This window comes from Tupaia chinensis, unplaced genomic scaffold (genome assembly GCF_000334495.1).
Source record: "Tupaia chinensis unplaced genomic scaffold, TupChi_1.0 Scaffold000199_1, whole genome shotgun sequence".
Lineage (NCBI taxonomy): Eukaryota > Metazoa > Chordata > Mammalia > Scandentia > Tupaiidae > Tupaia > Tupaia belangeri.
Genome location: NW_006159674.1, coordinates 1,182,787 through 1,195,645, shown reverse-complemented (window position 1 = coordinate 1,195,645; position 12,859 = coordinate 1,182,787). Strand labels below are relative to the sequence as shown.

General features: G+C 40.5%; 1 protein-coding gene across 2 annotated transcripts in view; it reads left to right on the top strand.

Annotated features, from left to right (window-relative positions):
- The first annotated feature begins 6 nt into the window (after positions 1-6).
- Positions 7-12,859, top strand: part of IPMK (inositol polyphosphate multikinase) — a 62,395-nt gene continuing 49,542 nt past the window's right edge. For both annotated transcript variants that reach the window (XM_006147053.2, XM_014587269.2), the window contains exon 1: positions 7-359. In XM_006147053.2, the coding sequence (XP_006147115.1) occupies positions 170-359 (190 nt within the window). In that variant the 5' untranslated portion in view covers positions 7-169. The remainder of the gene's footprint in view (positions 360-12,859) is intronic.

Genomic DNA, 12,859 nt, shown 5'->3' with positions numbered 1-12,859 from the left:
GCCGCCGCGGCGTCATGGGCCCCCTCCCCGGGCCTCAGCGGGCACCAGCCGCGGGAACCCCCGGGCCTCCTCGCGGCCGAGCCTGAGCGACCCCCGGATTCTCCGGCGCCCCCTCCCTCCGCCCTATATTTTCCTACTCTCGCCGCCGCTACCCGTTCTGCTCTCCGTTATGGCAACGGAGCCGCCATCCCCCCTCCAGATGGAGGCTCCCTGCCCCGCAGAAATGCGGACCCCACCGGCGAGCGAGGATGCCCCCGAGGGCACCCCGCAGCCGGCGGGCGGCAGGCTGCGCTTCCTCAACGGCTGCGTACCCCTCTCGCATCAGGTGGCCGGGCACATGTACGGGAAGGACAAAGTGGGTAAGTGGGGGTGGCGCGGGGCTTGCCGCTCCCCTTCCGCCTGGGCGAGACCCCCGGGCTGGCCAAGGCAGCCTGGAGCTCACGGGTCGGGCTGGACACCCCCCGCCGGCTCTCTCTCGGGTCTGCACGCCGCACCACCGGCCTCTTCCGCTCTCCCTCGGAGCCTGGCCACCGGCACGGAAGGGGCTCAGAAAGTGGGGCGATTTCTAGAGGGTGTGGGGCGTCGTGTTTGCAGCACGGGCGGCGGGGAGAGACGTGCCTGGTCTCTCTAGGGAGGAAGATTGTTGATTGGGGACATTGTTAGCAAAATTAAAAAAAAAAATAGGGAACTTCATTTTTACTGGCTGGGGAAGTAAATTCTCCCCTGAGCCTAAGGTCTGTTTATTATAGGCGAGCAGCTATTGCAAAAGAAAAGGAATGAAATGCAGATGATGCTAATCTAGTGCTTCTTGGTGCAGCTGCATAGCTGGAGGGGAAGGAAAAAACTGGTTTTTTTTTGTTTGTTTGTTTGTTTTTGTTTTGTTTTTTTTGGGTGGGGGAGATGTGGGGATTGTTCTTGTCTTGGCTTATTGTGATCTCTCCCAGCCCCTTGAGGTTTTCGGGTGCCTCCTAAATTTCTCTGGGAGGCGTGGTTCCAGTAGTGCAGAAACTCGGGTTCATAGTAGGAACTACACCCTGCTGTTGCACTAGAATGGTACTGATAAAACATTCGGTTATTCTTGTTCGTCTTCATAGGACTATACCATAGCCTTTGTTCTACATTTTCTGAGTTTACAACTTCTAAAGCACAATCCAGGGCCTATCTCAGTTTCGGAACCGTAATTCACCTGGTTTACAGTGATTTCCTGGGCCATGATTAAGTGAGGAATTTGGTGAATCAGGTTGTGAATATTGCGGATCTTTTGACCCGAGGAGCCACTAGAGGCAATTTGGTTTATGCTGGTAAGGTAATACTGACATTTTTAGACCAGGAAACATCGGCCAAGCCTAGTTAAGTTACAAACCTAAGTCACACAGCAGCTGTGTGTTAGAATCCTGAAACCCAGGAGTACTGTGGTTTTCTACGATGTATTGTGCTTATAGAAACAGTTCAAACAAGGCTTTTCTTAATGTTAAAGAATATTTATTTATTTATTTAATTCCATTTGTTACTATTTTTTTTAAAAATTTAACCAGAGACTGAGAGAGAGAAGGGGAAAGTGAGAAAGCAAGCTGCCAGGTTGGGACCTGGAACTCAACCGCAGTGGACCATGTGGGAATCCAGCGCCTTTAACAATCAGTACCACCTGCTGGATCCAAACAAAGCTTTTTGAGAATAGATGTGTGAGTACTAGTTTGAATGTATTTTATTTCTCAAAGAGCAACATTTTCCACTACTTTTATTTTATTATATTTTAAAGAGTTTTTTTTTTTTTTTGAGAGGATTTTTGCTATAGGGCGCGGGCGCTCCCCAGCACAAGGGCGAGGGAGAGACAGAAAGCAAGAAAGCAAGAAATCACCCCCAGGGGAGAAGGCCAGGCCGCAATCCCTTCTCCATTCTCCTCTCAGGATTTTGGGCATAAATGGACACACAGCGAGAGTTTAAGCCACAGGGTCTGCGTCGACTACATGGGAGTCCAGTGACACAGCCATTACGCCAACTCCTGGTCTCTGCAGAGGTTTTTTTATAGGGTGTGTGCATTCACCAGAGGGACAGAAAGTGAGGAATTATTGCCCTCCCCCTGGGGGAGTATGGCCAAATCATTGGAATTTTGGGCACACATGCATAGGCGCTGGTGTGAATTTTGCCAGGGCCAGTACTGGAATCATGATTATGTGGGAGTGCAACAAGTAACCATTACACCATCTGCTGGTTCCCCCACTACTTTTATTTTCGCATACTACTTTTTTCTTTCTTTTGGGGTGGGGAATAGAGGTTTTTTTTGTGCTGTCGGGCAGGTACGCTTGCCAGAAAGACAGAGAGAGACAAAGAGACAGAAAGCAAGACATCACCCCCCAGGGAGGATGGCCACGCTGCAATCCCTTCTTCATTCTTCTCTCAGGATCTTGGGCACACATGCACATGCGCCTGGTGTGAGTTCAAGCCACCAGGTCTGGGACTCAAACCTCAGTTGACTACATGGGAGTCCAGCAACATAGCCATTATGCTAACTGATGGTTCTAATGAACTATCCCTATATAAAACCAATTTCATTGATTGTGGGACCTATAAGGAGCGTGGCGGCATGGTAGTTAAGGTGTTGGACTCCCACATGGCTAACAGTGGTTTGAGTCCCTATCCTGGTGGCTTGAAAATCATGTCAAAAATCTTGTGCCCAAAATCTAGAAGGGAATGGAGGAGAAGGAGTTGAAACATTGTGGGGCGGGGGTGATCTCTCTCTCTCTCTCTCTCTTTCTCTCTTTCTGAGACACATGCTTTATGGCAACAACCTAAACAATTTTTTTCATTGTTACTTAAGCGTGTAACCACTCTTTATCAAAGTATATAACAGTGATCCTATTCGGAGAGTTATTTGTAATTATAAATGAACCCTGAAAGTGACTTCAAACTACATTGCAGTGACTTAACTAGTTACTTTGTCACTCAAATTGCCTGATTAAAAGATATTAGATTTTAGAGGAAGTTTGTAATTTTATTTATTATTTCATTCATTTTAAAATGAATTTTCTTCCGTTTTGTAGAGTTCATTTGAGTAGGACTGTTTTTGTATCACCAGAGTATAACACCTCAAACATACTGTGTATTAGGAACCCGATAAATAATTGGTGAATTTAATTCTCAGGTAGTTTTACAATCTTGCATATATTGTTAGTAAAAGGACATCTGGATGATGATAATTTTCCTTACTCATAAACTGGCAAAACAAGATGGTCAGTAATTCAAAGTTCAGTGTCTCTTCACTGTCGTAAATTACTTACAGTTTAAAGTACATTTTTTAGATTATACTTTGGTCTGCCAACTGAACTAATTCTCAGCATATAGCTTTGTTAAAGGCATTGTGTGACTATTTGCTTTTGTTTCATTATTTAATTTTTGTTACTGTTATTAGGGTTTCTCAGTTTATGATTCATAGCTTACTAATTTCCAAACAATGAGTTATTGGCTTTGTTAGTTTAAATATTATTATAAAAACGTGGAGCTTAAAAAAGACACTTGAACAGAGAAATCTTGTTATAGCTAAGTAGTAAGAATATGTTAGTTTTGATATTTGAGTTATACTTTATGGTCTTGGCTGAAATCATATTGCACCAAAACACATTCACTTTTTACTTCAAAGAATTAGAAGTGTTTAGTTTTTTAAAGTTGTAAAAGTAGTACATGCCTTTTTAGGAAAGAAATTCAAACAGTTTAAATAGTGTCCTTCTCCCTAATGCTTATTGTCCCAGGGGCATGTACTGTCTATTTCCTCTATATCTTTTCATGCTTTTATTTCTGGGCACATATTATGATTTTTCAAACAAATAGATATGTAAGCAATTGTTCCTTTTCAATCTTGAGTATATTGTACTACTGTATACCTGCATATTTATACTTAGGATATACTTCATTAAAAAAAAGTTTTATTCTATGGCATGAATGTATCACAATTTAGCTGTTTTTCTAATGGTAGGTTTTTAGATTTTCACCATTTTTTGCTATTATAAATAATGTTCTTTTTAAACATTTTTCTTTTTAATAAGAGATTTTTTGCTGTAGGATGTGCCCGCTCGCTGGAGAGACAGAGACAGAGTGAGAAATCATCCCCAGGGGGGATGGCTATGCTGCAGTCCCTTCTCCTTTATTCTCTCAGGATTTGGGGTATACACACATGCACCAGGTGTGAGTTTCAGGCCTCCTGGTCTGGGACTCAAACCATAAACCACGGTCTGCCATGTGGGAGTCCAGCACCTTAACCACTATACCACCCGCCAACCCCATTATATACATTCTTGTACATTACTGTGTATCATTCACATTGTGTACCTATTTCTATTGAAAAATTTCACAAGTATTTGAGAGCTATTCATATAAATTCCCAAATCATCAAGGTTAGCATAAAATCTCTTTTCTGTTATTTTTTTTAAAGAATTATTTATTTAATTTTACTTATTCATTCATTTATTTTAATTTGACCAGAGAGAGATAAAGAGGGAAAATGAGAAAAAAAGCCACCAGGTCCAGGACTCAAACTGTGGTGGTCCATGTGGGAGTGTCCAGAACCTTAACGTGTGCCGATGTGTGATTGTCCAGAACCTTAACCACCACACCACCTGCTGGTCTCTCCCTTTTCTTTTTTAATATTTAACATGTATCGGGACCAGCAGGGACCAGCAGACGGTGTAATGGTTATGTTGCTGGACTCCCATGTAGTCTACCACAGTTAGAGTCCCGGACTCGTTGGCTTAATGGCTTAGGCCATATTAGGTTGCATGTATCTTTCTTTTTTTTTTTCTTTTTTTCAGCTTTTTTTTTTTTTTTTAAAATTTTTTTTTTACAAAAAAAAGACTTGTAAGAACAATAGATAAAATTTTATTTTATCAAATTTGTTTTATCTCCTTATGCATATTTTTTTTCTGAATTTTGTGATTAGGTTGCATATGTCATAGTACTTTGCTTGGTAGTACTACAGTGTGTTTTTCATAAGAACAAGGGTATTCTATTTTATTCTGTAGCCATAACACATTTATCAACTATGGGACATTTAGCAGAGAGAAAATACTTTGTAATTCATGTACATACTAATTTTCGCGCTTTCTGTTTCTCTATCTCTGTCTTTTTGGTGAGTGCACGTGCCCTATAGCAAAAACCTCTCCAAAATAAAAAAAGTTAACATGTATCATTAATTTCTCTCAAAAGTCCTTAAAGTTTTAAACATGATTGCAATCTGGTATTTGTATCTTGATCAGATTTAGGATGTAGAAATGTCTATAGGGGAAACAAGACTTTAAACTGATAACCATTGTAGAGGGATGATCCAATACTTCTTGGCTTACTGATCTTTCTATATCAGAGGTTCTCTGAAACTTCTTGACCTAAAATAATTTTGAGCTTAAAGAAAAGTTACAGGGACCAGCAGAGGACATAAAGGTTACGTTGCTGGACTCCTATGTAGTAGACTGTGTTTCAAGTCCAGGACTCAGTGGCTTAAAACTCATGCCAGGAAATGATCTTACAAAACAAACAAACAAAAAACAGAACAAAAAGAAAAAAAAATCAACTCATGTTGGGTGCATGTGCAAGTGTGCCCAAAATCCTGAGAGGAGAATGGAGGAGAATTGTGGCAGGGCCATCCCTACCTGATGGGGGTGGTGGTGGTGATTTCTTGCTTTCTGCCTCTGTCTCTCTCTGGCAAGTGTATGCTCCTTATAGCGAAAAATCTCTCTTAAAAAAAAACAATTCTCAGGACCACCAGTTAGCGTAATGGCTATGTTGCTGGACTCCCACGTAGTCGACCACGGTTCGCATCCCGGACCTGGTGGCGTAAACTCACGGCGGGCACATGTGCATGCGTGCCCAAGATCCTGAGAGTAGAATGGAGGAGAAGGGATTGTGGCATGGCCATCCCCCCCGGGGAGTGATTTCTCGCTTTCTGTCTCTCTGTCTGTCTGGCAAGCGCACGCGACCTATAGCAAAAACCTCTCAAAAAAAAGAGAATATTATATTATGCACATTAACATACACCTAGATATAATTATATATATTATCTATTATATGTATAAAATACACTTTATATATACACACACTGTCAACACAGTTTACAAGGTAGTAGATTTTAGAAAATAAAATGTCTATTTCTTTCTTTTTTTTTTTTTTTTTTTAGGAAGTTTTTGTTTTGGGTTGCATAACACATTTATCAACTATGGGACATTTAGCAGAGAGAAAATACTTTTATCTAATCTATAGTTCATATTCTAATTTTGTTAACGATTCCAGTGATGTCTTACTGTAATACAGAATCTAGTCTAGGATCATTTATTACATTTGGCTGTTGTGTCTCATAGTCTCCTTTAATTTATAACATATCCTCAGCCATTCTGTCTTTTATGACATTGTCATTTTGAAGAGAACAGGCCAGTTGTTTTATGAAATGTTCTTCAGTTTGAATTTCTGATGGATCCTTATGATGAGGTTGTGATGATGCATCTCTGGCTAGAACATTATGTAAGTGTGTCCTTTTAAAATACCACAACTGGACATCTCCCGTTTATTAGTGGTTTAATTTTGATTCTCTGGTCAAAGTGTGGTCTTGCTTCTTTAGTATATAATTAACATTTTTTCTTGCAACCAATAAGCTATCTGTCTGGGAGATACTTTAAGATCACATAGCTGCCCATATCCCTATTAAACTTCACCTCAAGATTTGGCATCTATCAAAGATTCTTGCCTTGGGAACCAGCAGTTAGCGTAATGGCTATGTCGCTGGACTCCCACGCGGTTCGTGTCCCAGACCCGGTGGCTTAAAACTCATGCCGGGCGCGTGTGCGTGCCCAAGATCCCGAGAGGAGAATGGAGGAGAAGGGATTGCGGCGTGACCATCTCCCCTGGGGGGTGATTTCTCGCTTTCTGTCTCTATGTCTCTCTCTGTCTGTCTGGCGAGCGCACGCGCCCTACAGTGAAAATCTCTCCAAAAAAAAAAAAAAAGATTCTTGCCTAAAGTAATCATAACTCTGATAGTTGCAAAATCATAATTTTTTGCACTTCTGCCACCCACTCTTCTAAAACAGCATCCTGAGAAATAGCCCTCTCTTTGCCCTCATGTGCATATGACCTTATTTATAATCAGTTCGGACTCATTTCTATTTTATAATGTGTCATAACTCATTGTCCATTTTTTTTCTCAAAATATCCCTAATTTAGCCATTGAGTGGACTTTCTTTCTGTCGCATGAATTTATTCTAGACTAATCTCATTCTTTTATTTCCTTGACCTTAGAATCATTCATTTCTCTAAGGAGCTCAGGCTTCATTTTAGGGGAAATGGTATTTAGAAACCAGGATCTGGGTGTAAGGTGTAGTCATTTCTACTGAGATGTCATTGCTTCCAGGCCTTCATAGTAGACATAACTAAAAAGTTTGTATAAGTATCTTTTAGCAATCGTATTGGGTCACCAAGAAAGTCCTGACACATTCTTTGAGAGAAAAACATTGGAAAAAAGCCATAATTTCCCCAACAACCTAATAATTTAATAATACCAATTTCATTCTAACCTCAGAGTTCTTTTCCTTACTTGATTATAAATTATATTTTCCTTCTTCACAGTGAGAACCCTGGCTGCCAGAGGCACAAATATGTTTTAATATTTTCTCAGCCTTATTATTTTCAGAATTTTTGAACCAATCCTACTGCAGAAAACAAATCTAGAATGCAAATAATTCAAAATGAGATTTAATTAAACCGAGGGTATGCAGTTGGTAACTGTTTGAAAGGTATTTGGGTCAGATGTTTTTGGTTGTTACTTCTTTTTCCATTTCTTTTTTCTGTTTTTAGTTACTGGAGGGTGCATGTGCTTGCCACTGAGAAAAAGCACCCTCCAGTGAAGCATAGTCATGCTGCAGTCCCTTTATTCCATTTCTCCTTCCCATCGGAATTTTGGGCACACATGCCTATGTGCCTGGCACATGCTTTCAAGCCACCAGGGCTGAGTTGCAGACTGCAGTCAGCCATTTGGAATCCACCTCCCTCACATAGCACTTAACCACTGTGTTAATGAGCAGCTCTCCTTTTTTCTTACCAGTAGTAGTATTTGAAATACAGTGGATTTATTTTCTTCTGTTTAAAACTCGTTCCCATCTTTTCGTTTTTGTTTATATACTTTAGTGCATGTAAAGTTCTTTAGGCAAGAATGGTTCCAAAAGTCAAGAAAAGTATAATTATACTTTATAGAAAAGTATAATCAGAAATGTCACTTGTCATTTTACCCCATTTATCTCTTGTAGATAATCCGTTTCATTATGCTGATTTTTCCTGAGTTTCTTATAAAAGTAAGCAGATCTGTGCCAATTTTATCTCTCCTTTCTGACTCAAGTGATGGTATGCTAGAGATCCTGTTTTGTACTTCGCTTTTACAAGTTAATAATACACTTGAGCCTTGAACAATGTAGGTTTGAACTGCAAACATTCACTTATATGTGGACTTATGTTCACTTTTTTCAATAAGTACCATACATGTATTTTCCTAGTAACATTTTGTTTTCTCTAGCTTGCTTTATTGTAAGAATAAAGTATATAATACATTGGGGTCAGCAGATGGTGTAATGGTTATGTTGCTGGACTCCCACGTAGTCGACTGTGGTTTGAGTCCTGTACCGAGCAGCTTTAAAACACACCAGGCACGTGTGCGTGCATGCGTGCCAAAAATCCTGAGAGGAGAACAGAGGAGAAAGGATTGTTACGTGGCCATCCCCTCTGGGGCTGATTTCTTGCTACTGTCTCTCTGTTTCTCTGTCTCTCCTGTGAGTGCACATGCCCTGTAGCAAAAATCTCTCTACCAAAAAAAAAAAATCGTATATAATATACTTAGTGTATGAAATATGTGTTAGTCAACTGCTTATGTCATTGACAAGGCCTCTAATGAATAGTAGGTTCTTTTTTTTTTTAAAGATTTATTTTATTTTATTTATTCATTTGTTTTTTAATTTGACCAGAGAGAGGGAGACAGAGAGAGACAGAGAGAGAGGGAAAGTGAGAAAGCAAGTTTCCAGGTCCAGGACTTGAACCATGGTCAGCCATGTGAGAATGTCCAGCACCTTAACCACCACGCCACCTGCTGGTCCCCATGAATAGTAGGTTCTTAATAGTTAAGTTTTTGGGGCTCAAAAGTTATACATAGATTTTCTACTTTATGAAGTTGATTCCCCTAAACCCTTGTTTTTCAAGGGTCAACTATATAATCTAGAAAATAATATGTATCAGTTCATAGAGCTCTTTCTTAATTATTTTTAAAAATAATTTTATTCAGTTTTATTTATTACTGTTATTATTATTATTATTATTTGACCAGAGAGAGAGAGAAAAAGAGAGGGAAATGAGAAAGCAAGCCACCAGGTCTGGGACTCGAACCATGGTCAGCTATGCTGAAGTTTAGGACCCTTAACCACCACACCACCTGCTGGCCCCCCTTATTATTTTTTACAGCTCTGTTGCGCATATATATCACAGTTTATTCAGTCAGTTTTCTGGACATGCTTTTGGCCTTTTATTTATTTTCATTGTTTTATATGTTTGTCCTATTGATAATATCTCACTGTCTTGATTAAAGTTGTTTTTGTAAAATTTATTTCTTCCATGAGTGAGAAGGGCAGACACAGAGAGGCATTGCCCCCAACAGGGTCCTATCACTGCCATCCATTCCTAGCCTCAGCTAGCCCCAGATTATGGGCACACACTTGCTTGGCGTACTTAGGGAAGTTTTCAGACATGAATTCCTGACCTTTTCATGTAGCCTTACAGAGCATAGCATTTTACTGTTCTGCTGCCATCTGGTCCCTCAAGTTGCTTTTTTTTTTGAGAGATTTTTGCTATGGGGCTTGTGGGGTCACTGGAGTGAGAGAGAGAAAGTGAGAACTTGCCCCCCGAGGGGGATGGCCATGCTGCAATTTATTCTCCTCTTGGGATTTTGGACATGCACGCACATGCGTCCAGCACAAGTTTCAGGCTTCCAGGTCTGGGACTCAAACAGTCATTGACCATGTACGAACCCAATGCCTTAGCCACTGTACCACCTGCTGGCCCCTGAAGTTGCTTTTTAATAAGTCTAGACAGGGCAGGTAGGTGGCATGGTGGTTGGGATGCTGGACTCTCACATGGCCAACCATGGTTTGGGTCCCAGATCTGGTGGCTTGCTTTCTCACTTTCTTTCTCTTGCACACACATGTACCCTATAGCAAATTGAGATAACAGCAATGATAAACAAAATTAAATAAATCTTCAAAAAAAATAATAAGTCCAGACAAACATTAGGATAATCATTTCACTTTCTACTTCAAGACTTTTTTTGGACTTTTACATTTCCATACAGATTTTAAATCAACTTGTCAAATTTCCCAAGAAACTTGAGAATTTGTTTGTCATGAAGTCATTGCAGTCGGGATGTGTTCTAAGAAATATGTTCTTGGGTGGGGGACCAGCAGTTAGCGTAATGACTATGTCGCTGGACTCCCATGTAGTCAACTGCGGTTCGAGTCCTGGACCCGGTGGCTTAAAACTCACGCTAGGCGTGTGTGTGTGCGTACCCAAGATCCCGAGAGGAGAATGGAGGAGAAGGGATTGCACCGTGGCCATTCCCCCTGGGGGTGATTTCTCACTTTCTGTCTGTTTCTGTCTTTCTAGTGAGAGCATGCACCCTATAGCAAAAACTGCTCCCTCCTCAAAAAAAAATATTCTTAGTAATTTTGATGTTTAATGAGCATCAGTGGGTGTACTTACACGATATAGATGGTATAACCTACTATACACCAAGACTATATGTATAGCCAATTTTATACTCTTGTGGGGCCACCATTGTTTATTTAAATAAATAAATTTTAAAAAAATTTTCAAATTTACAGAAAGTTGCCAGAGTATTGCAGTGAACTAATGTACGCCATTCATCTAGATTTACCAGTTATTAGTATTTTGCCACATTTGCTTTATTACTCTTTATATATATGATGGTGATTTAGCAGAACCATCTAAGAGTATATTGTAGACATCATGACTCCTTTTTTTCTATGTAATTGTGTCTGTCTCCTAAAAATAAGACTATTTTCTTACTTAATCTTGGTATAGTAAATTCAGAATATGCATTTTTAACTAGATGAAGGACCAGAGCAGAACCAGAGCGACTCCATTTTGTCCCACCTTACTGAGGGACGGCACCATTACAAAAAGGTGAGCTGGACATGTAGAAAAAAAGTAACAAGAAAAAAAGTCATGAGACCATCACCACACCAGGACTGACCAATGAAAGAAACAAAGGAGATACCAGAAACCTAAAGTAACTTTTCACCTAACTCAACTCAACAGCTTAATAACCAATCAACCAGAGACAGCTACATTCCCTGTGATCTACAACCAATGTATTGTCGTCTGAGTGCATTCCTCAGCACCCCTCCAACTCCCCGTCAACAGCCAAATAAAAACCCAGCCCAACTTATACCTGGGCTCTCAACTCTGGTCCACTGTGTCAGTGAGGGTTGGGGGCCCTGGCTCGGCCCGAATAAAAGTGACCCTTGTGCGTTTACATCGGAATCAGCCCATTGGTCTTTCGGGAACTTTGCGATCGGGACACTACAAGACAACACACTTGTGTTCATTGTGGATGTCAAAGCCAACAAGCACCAGATCAAACAGGCTGTGAAGAAGCTCTGTAATATTGATGTGGCCAAGGCTAGCACTCTAATCAGGCCTGATGCAGAGAAGAAGGCATATGTGCAACTAGCTCCTGATTATGATGCTTTGGATGTTGCCAACAAACTTGGAATCATCTAAAGTCAGTCCAGCTGGCTAATTATAAATATACTTTTTCACCCTCAAAAAATAAAAGAAAGAAAAAAAGAGAGTAATCACTCTAAAAGGGGATAAGATCGTATCACACCACAGTCCCTTCTCCTCTTGAGATTTTGGGCATGCACATGGGTGAGTTTTTTTTCAATTTAATTTTATAATTTTATTTGTTGTTATTATTTATTTTTAAATTTTATCAGAGAGAGAAAGAGCAAAAAAAATGAGTGAGAAAGCAAGCACCAGGTCGGGACTCTAACTGCAGTCAGCCATGTGGGTGTCCAACAATGTAACCATTCCACCATATGCTGGTCCCCAAAGTTCATTATTATCATTTAAATCTCACACCACAGGATTCATCTTTGTCTCCCCCCATTCTGTATTTGTATCTCCCTTCTTTGTTGAGATTTCTGTCTCTTCAAATTATATTTATTCGGGAACCAGCAGTTAGCATAATGGCTATGTCTCTGGACTCCCACGTAGTCGACCACGGTTTGTGTCCCGGACCCGGTGGCTTAAAACGCATGCCGGGCGCGTGTGTGTGCGTGCCCAAGATCCTGAGAGGAGAATGGAGGAGAAGGGATTGCGGCGTGACCATCCGCCCTGGGGGGGTGATTTCTCGCTTTCTGTCTCTTTGTCTCTCTCTGTCTGTCTGGCAAGCACATGCGCCCCAATAGCGAAAAAAACCTCTCAAAAAGAAATTTAAAAAAAATTATATTTATTCAATTTGAAATAATTAAACAACTTAACATTCTTGGAATAGAGTCCACATGGTTATGAATTACTCTATATATATATATTGCTGGATTAGATGTACCAGTAGTATTTTGTTAAAGGTTTGTGTAATTATGATGAGATTATGGCCTGTCATTTTCTTCTGGAGTTTATTTATTTATTTATTTTCTTTCTCCCTTCCTTGCCACAGGGTGTGTGCTTGCAGGGGTGAGGGGAGAAGGGGAGAGAGCAATAAAGCATCCCCAGAGGGATGGCCATGTTGCAGTCCCTTCTTCATTCTCTTCTTGGGATTTTGGGCACTCAT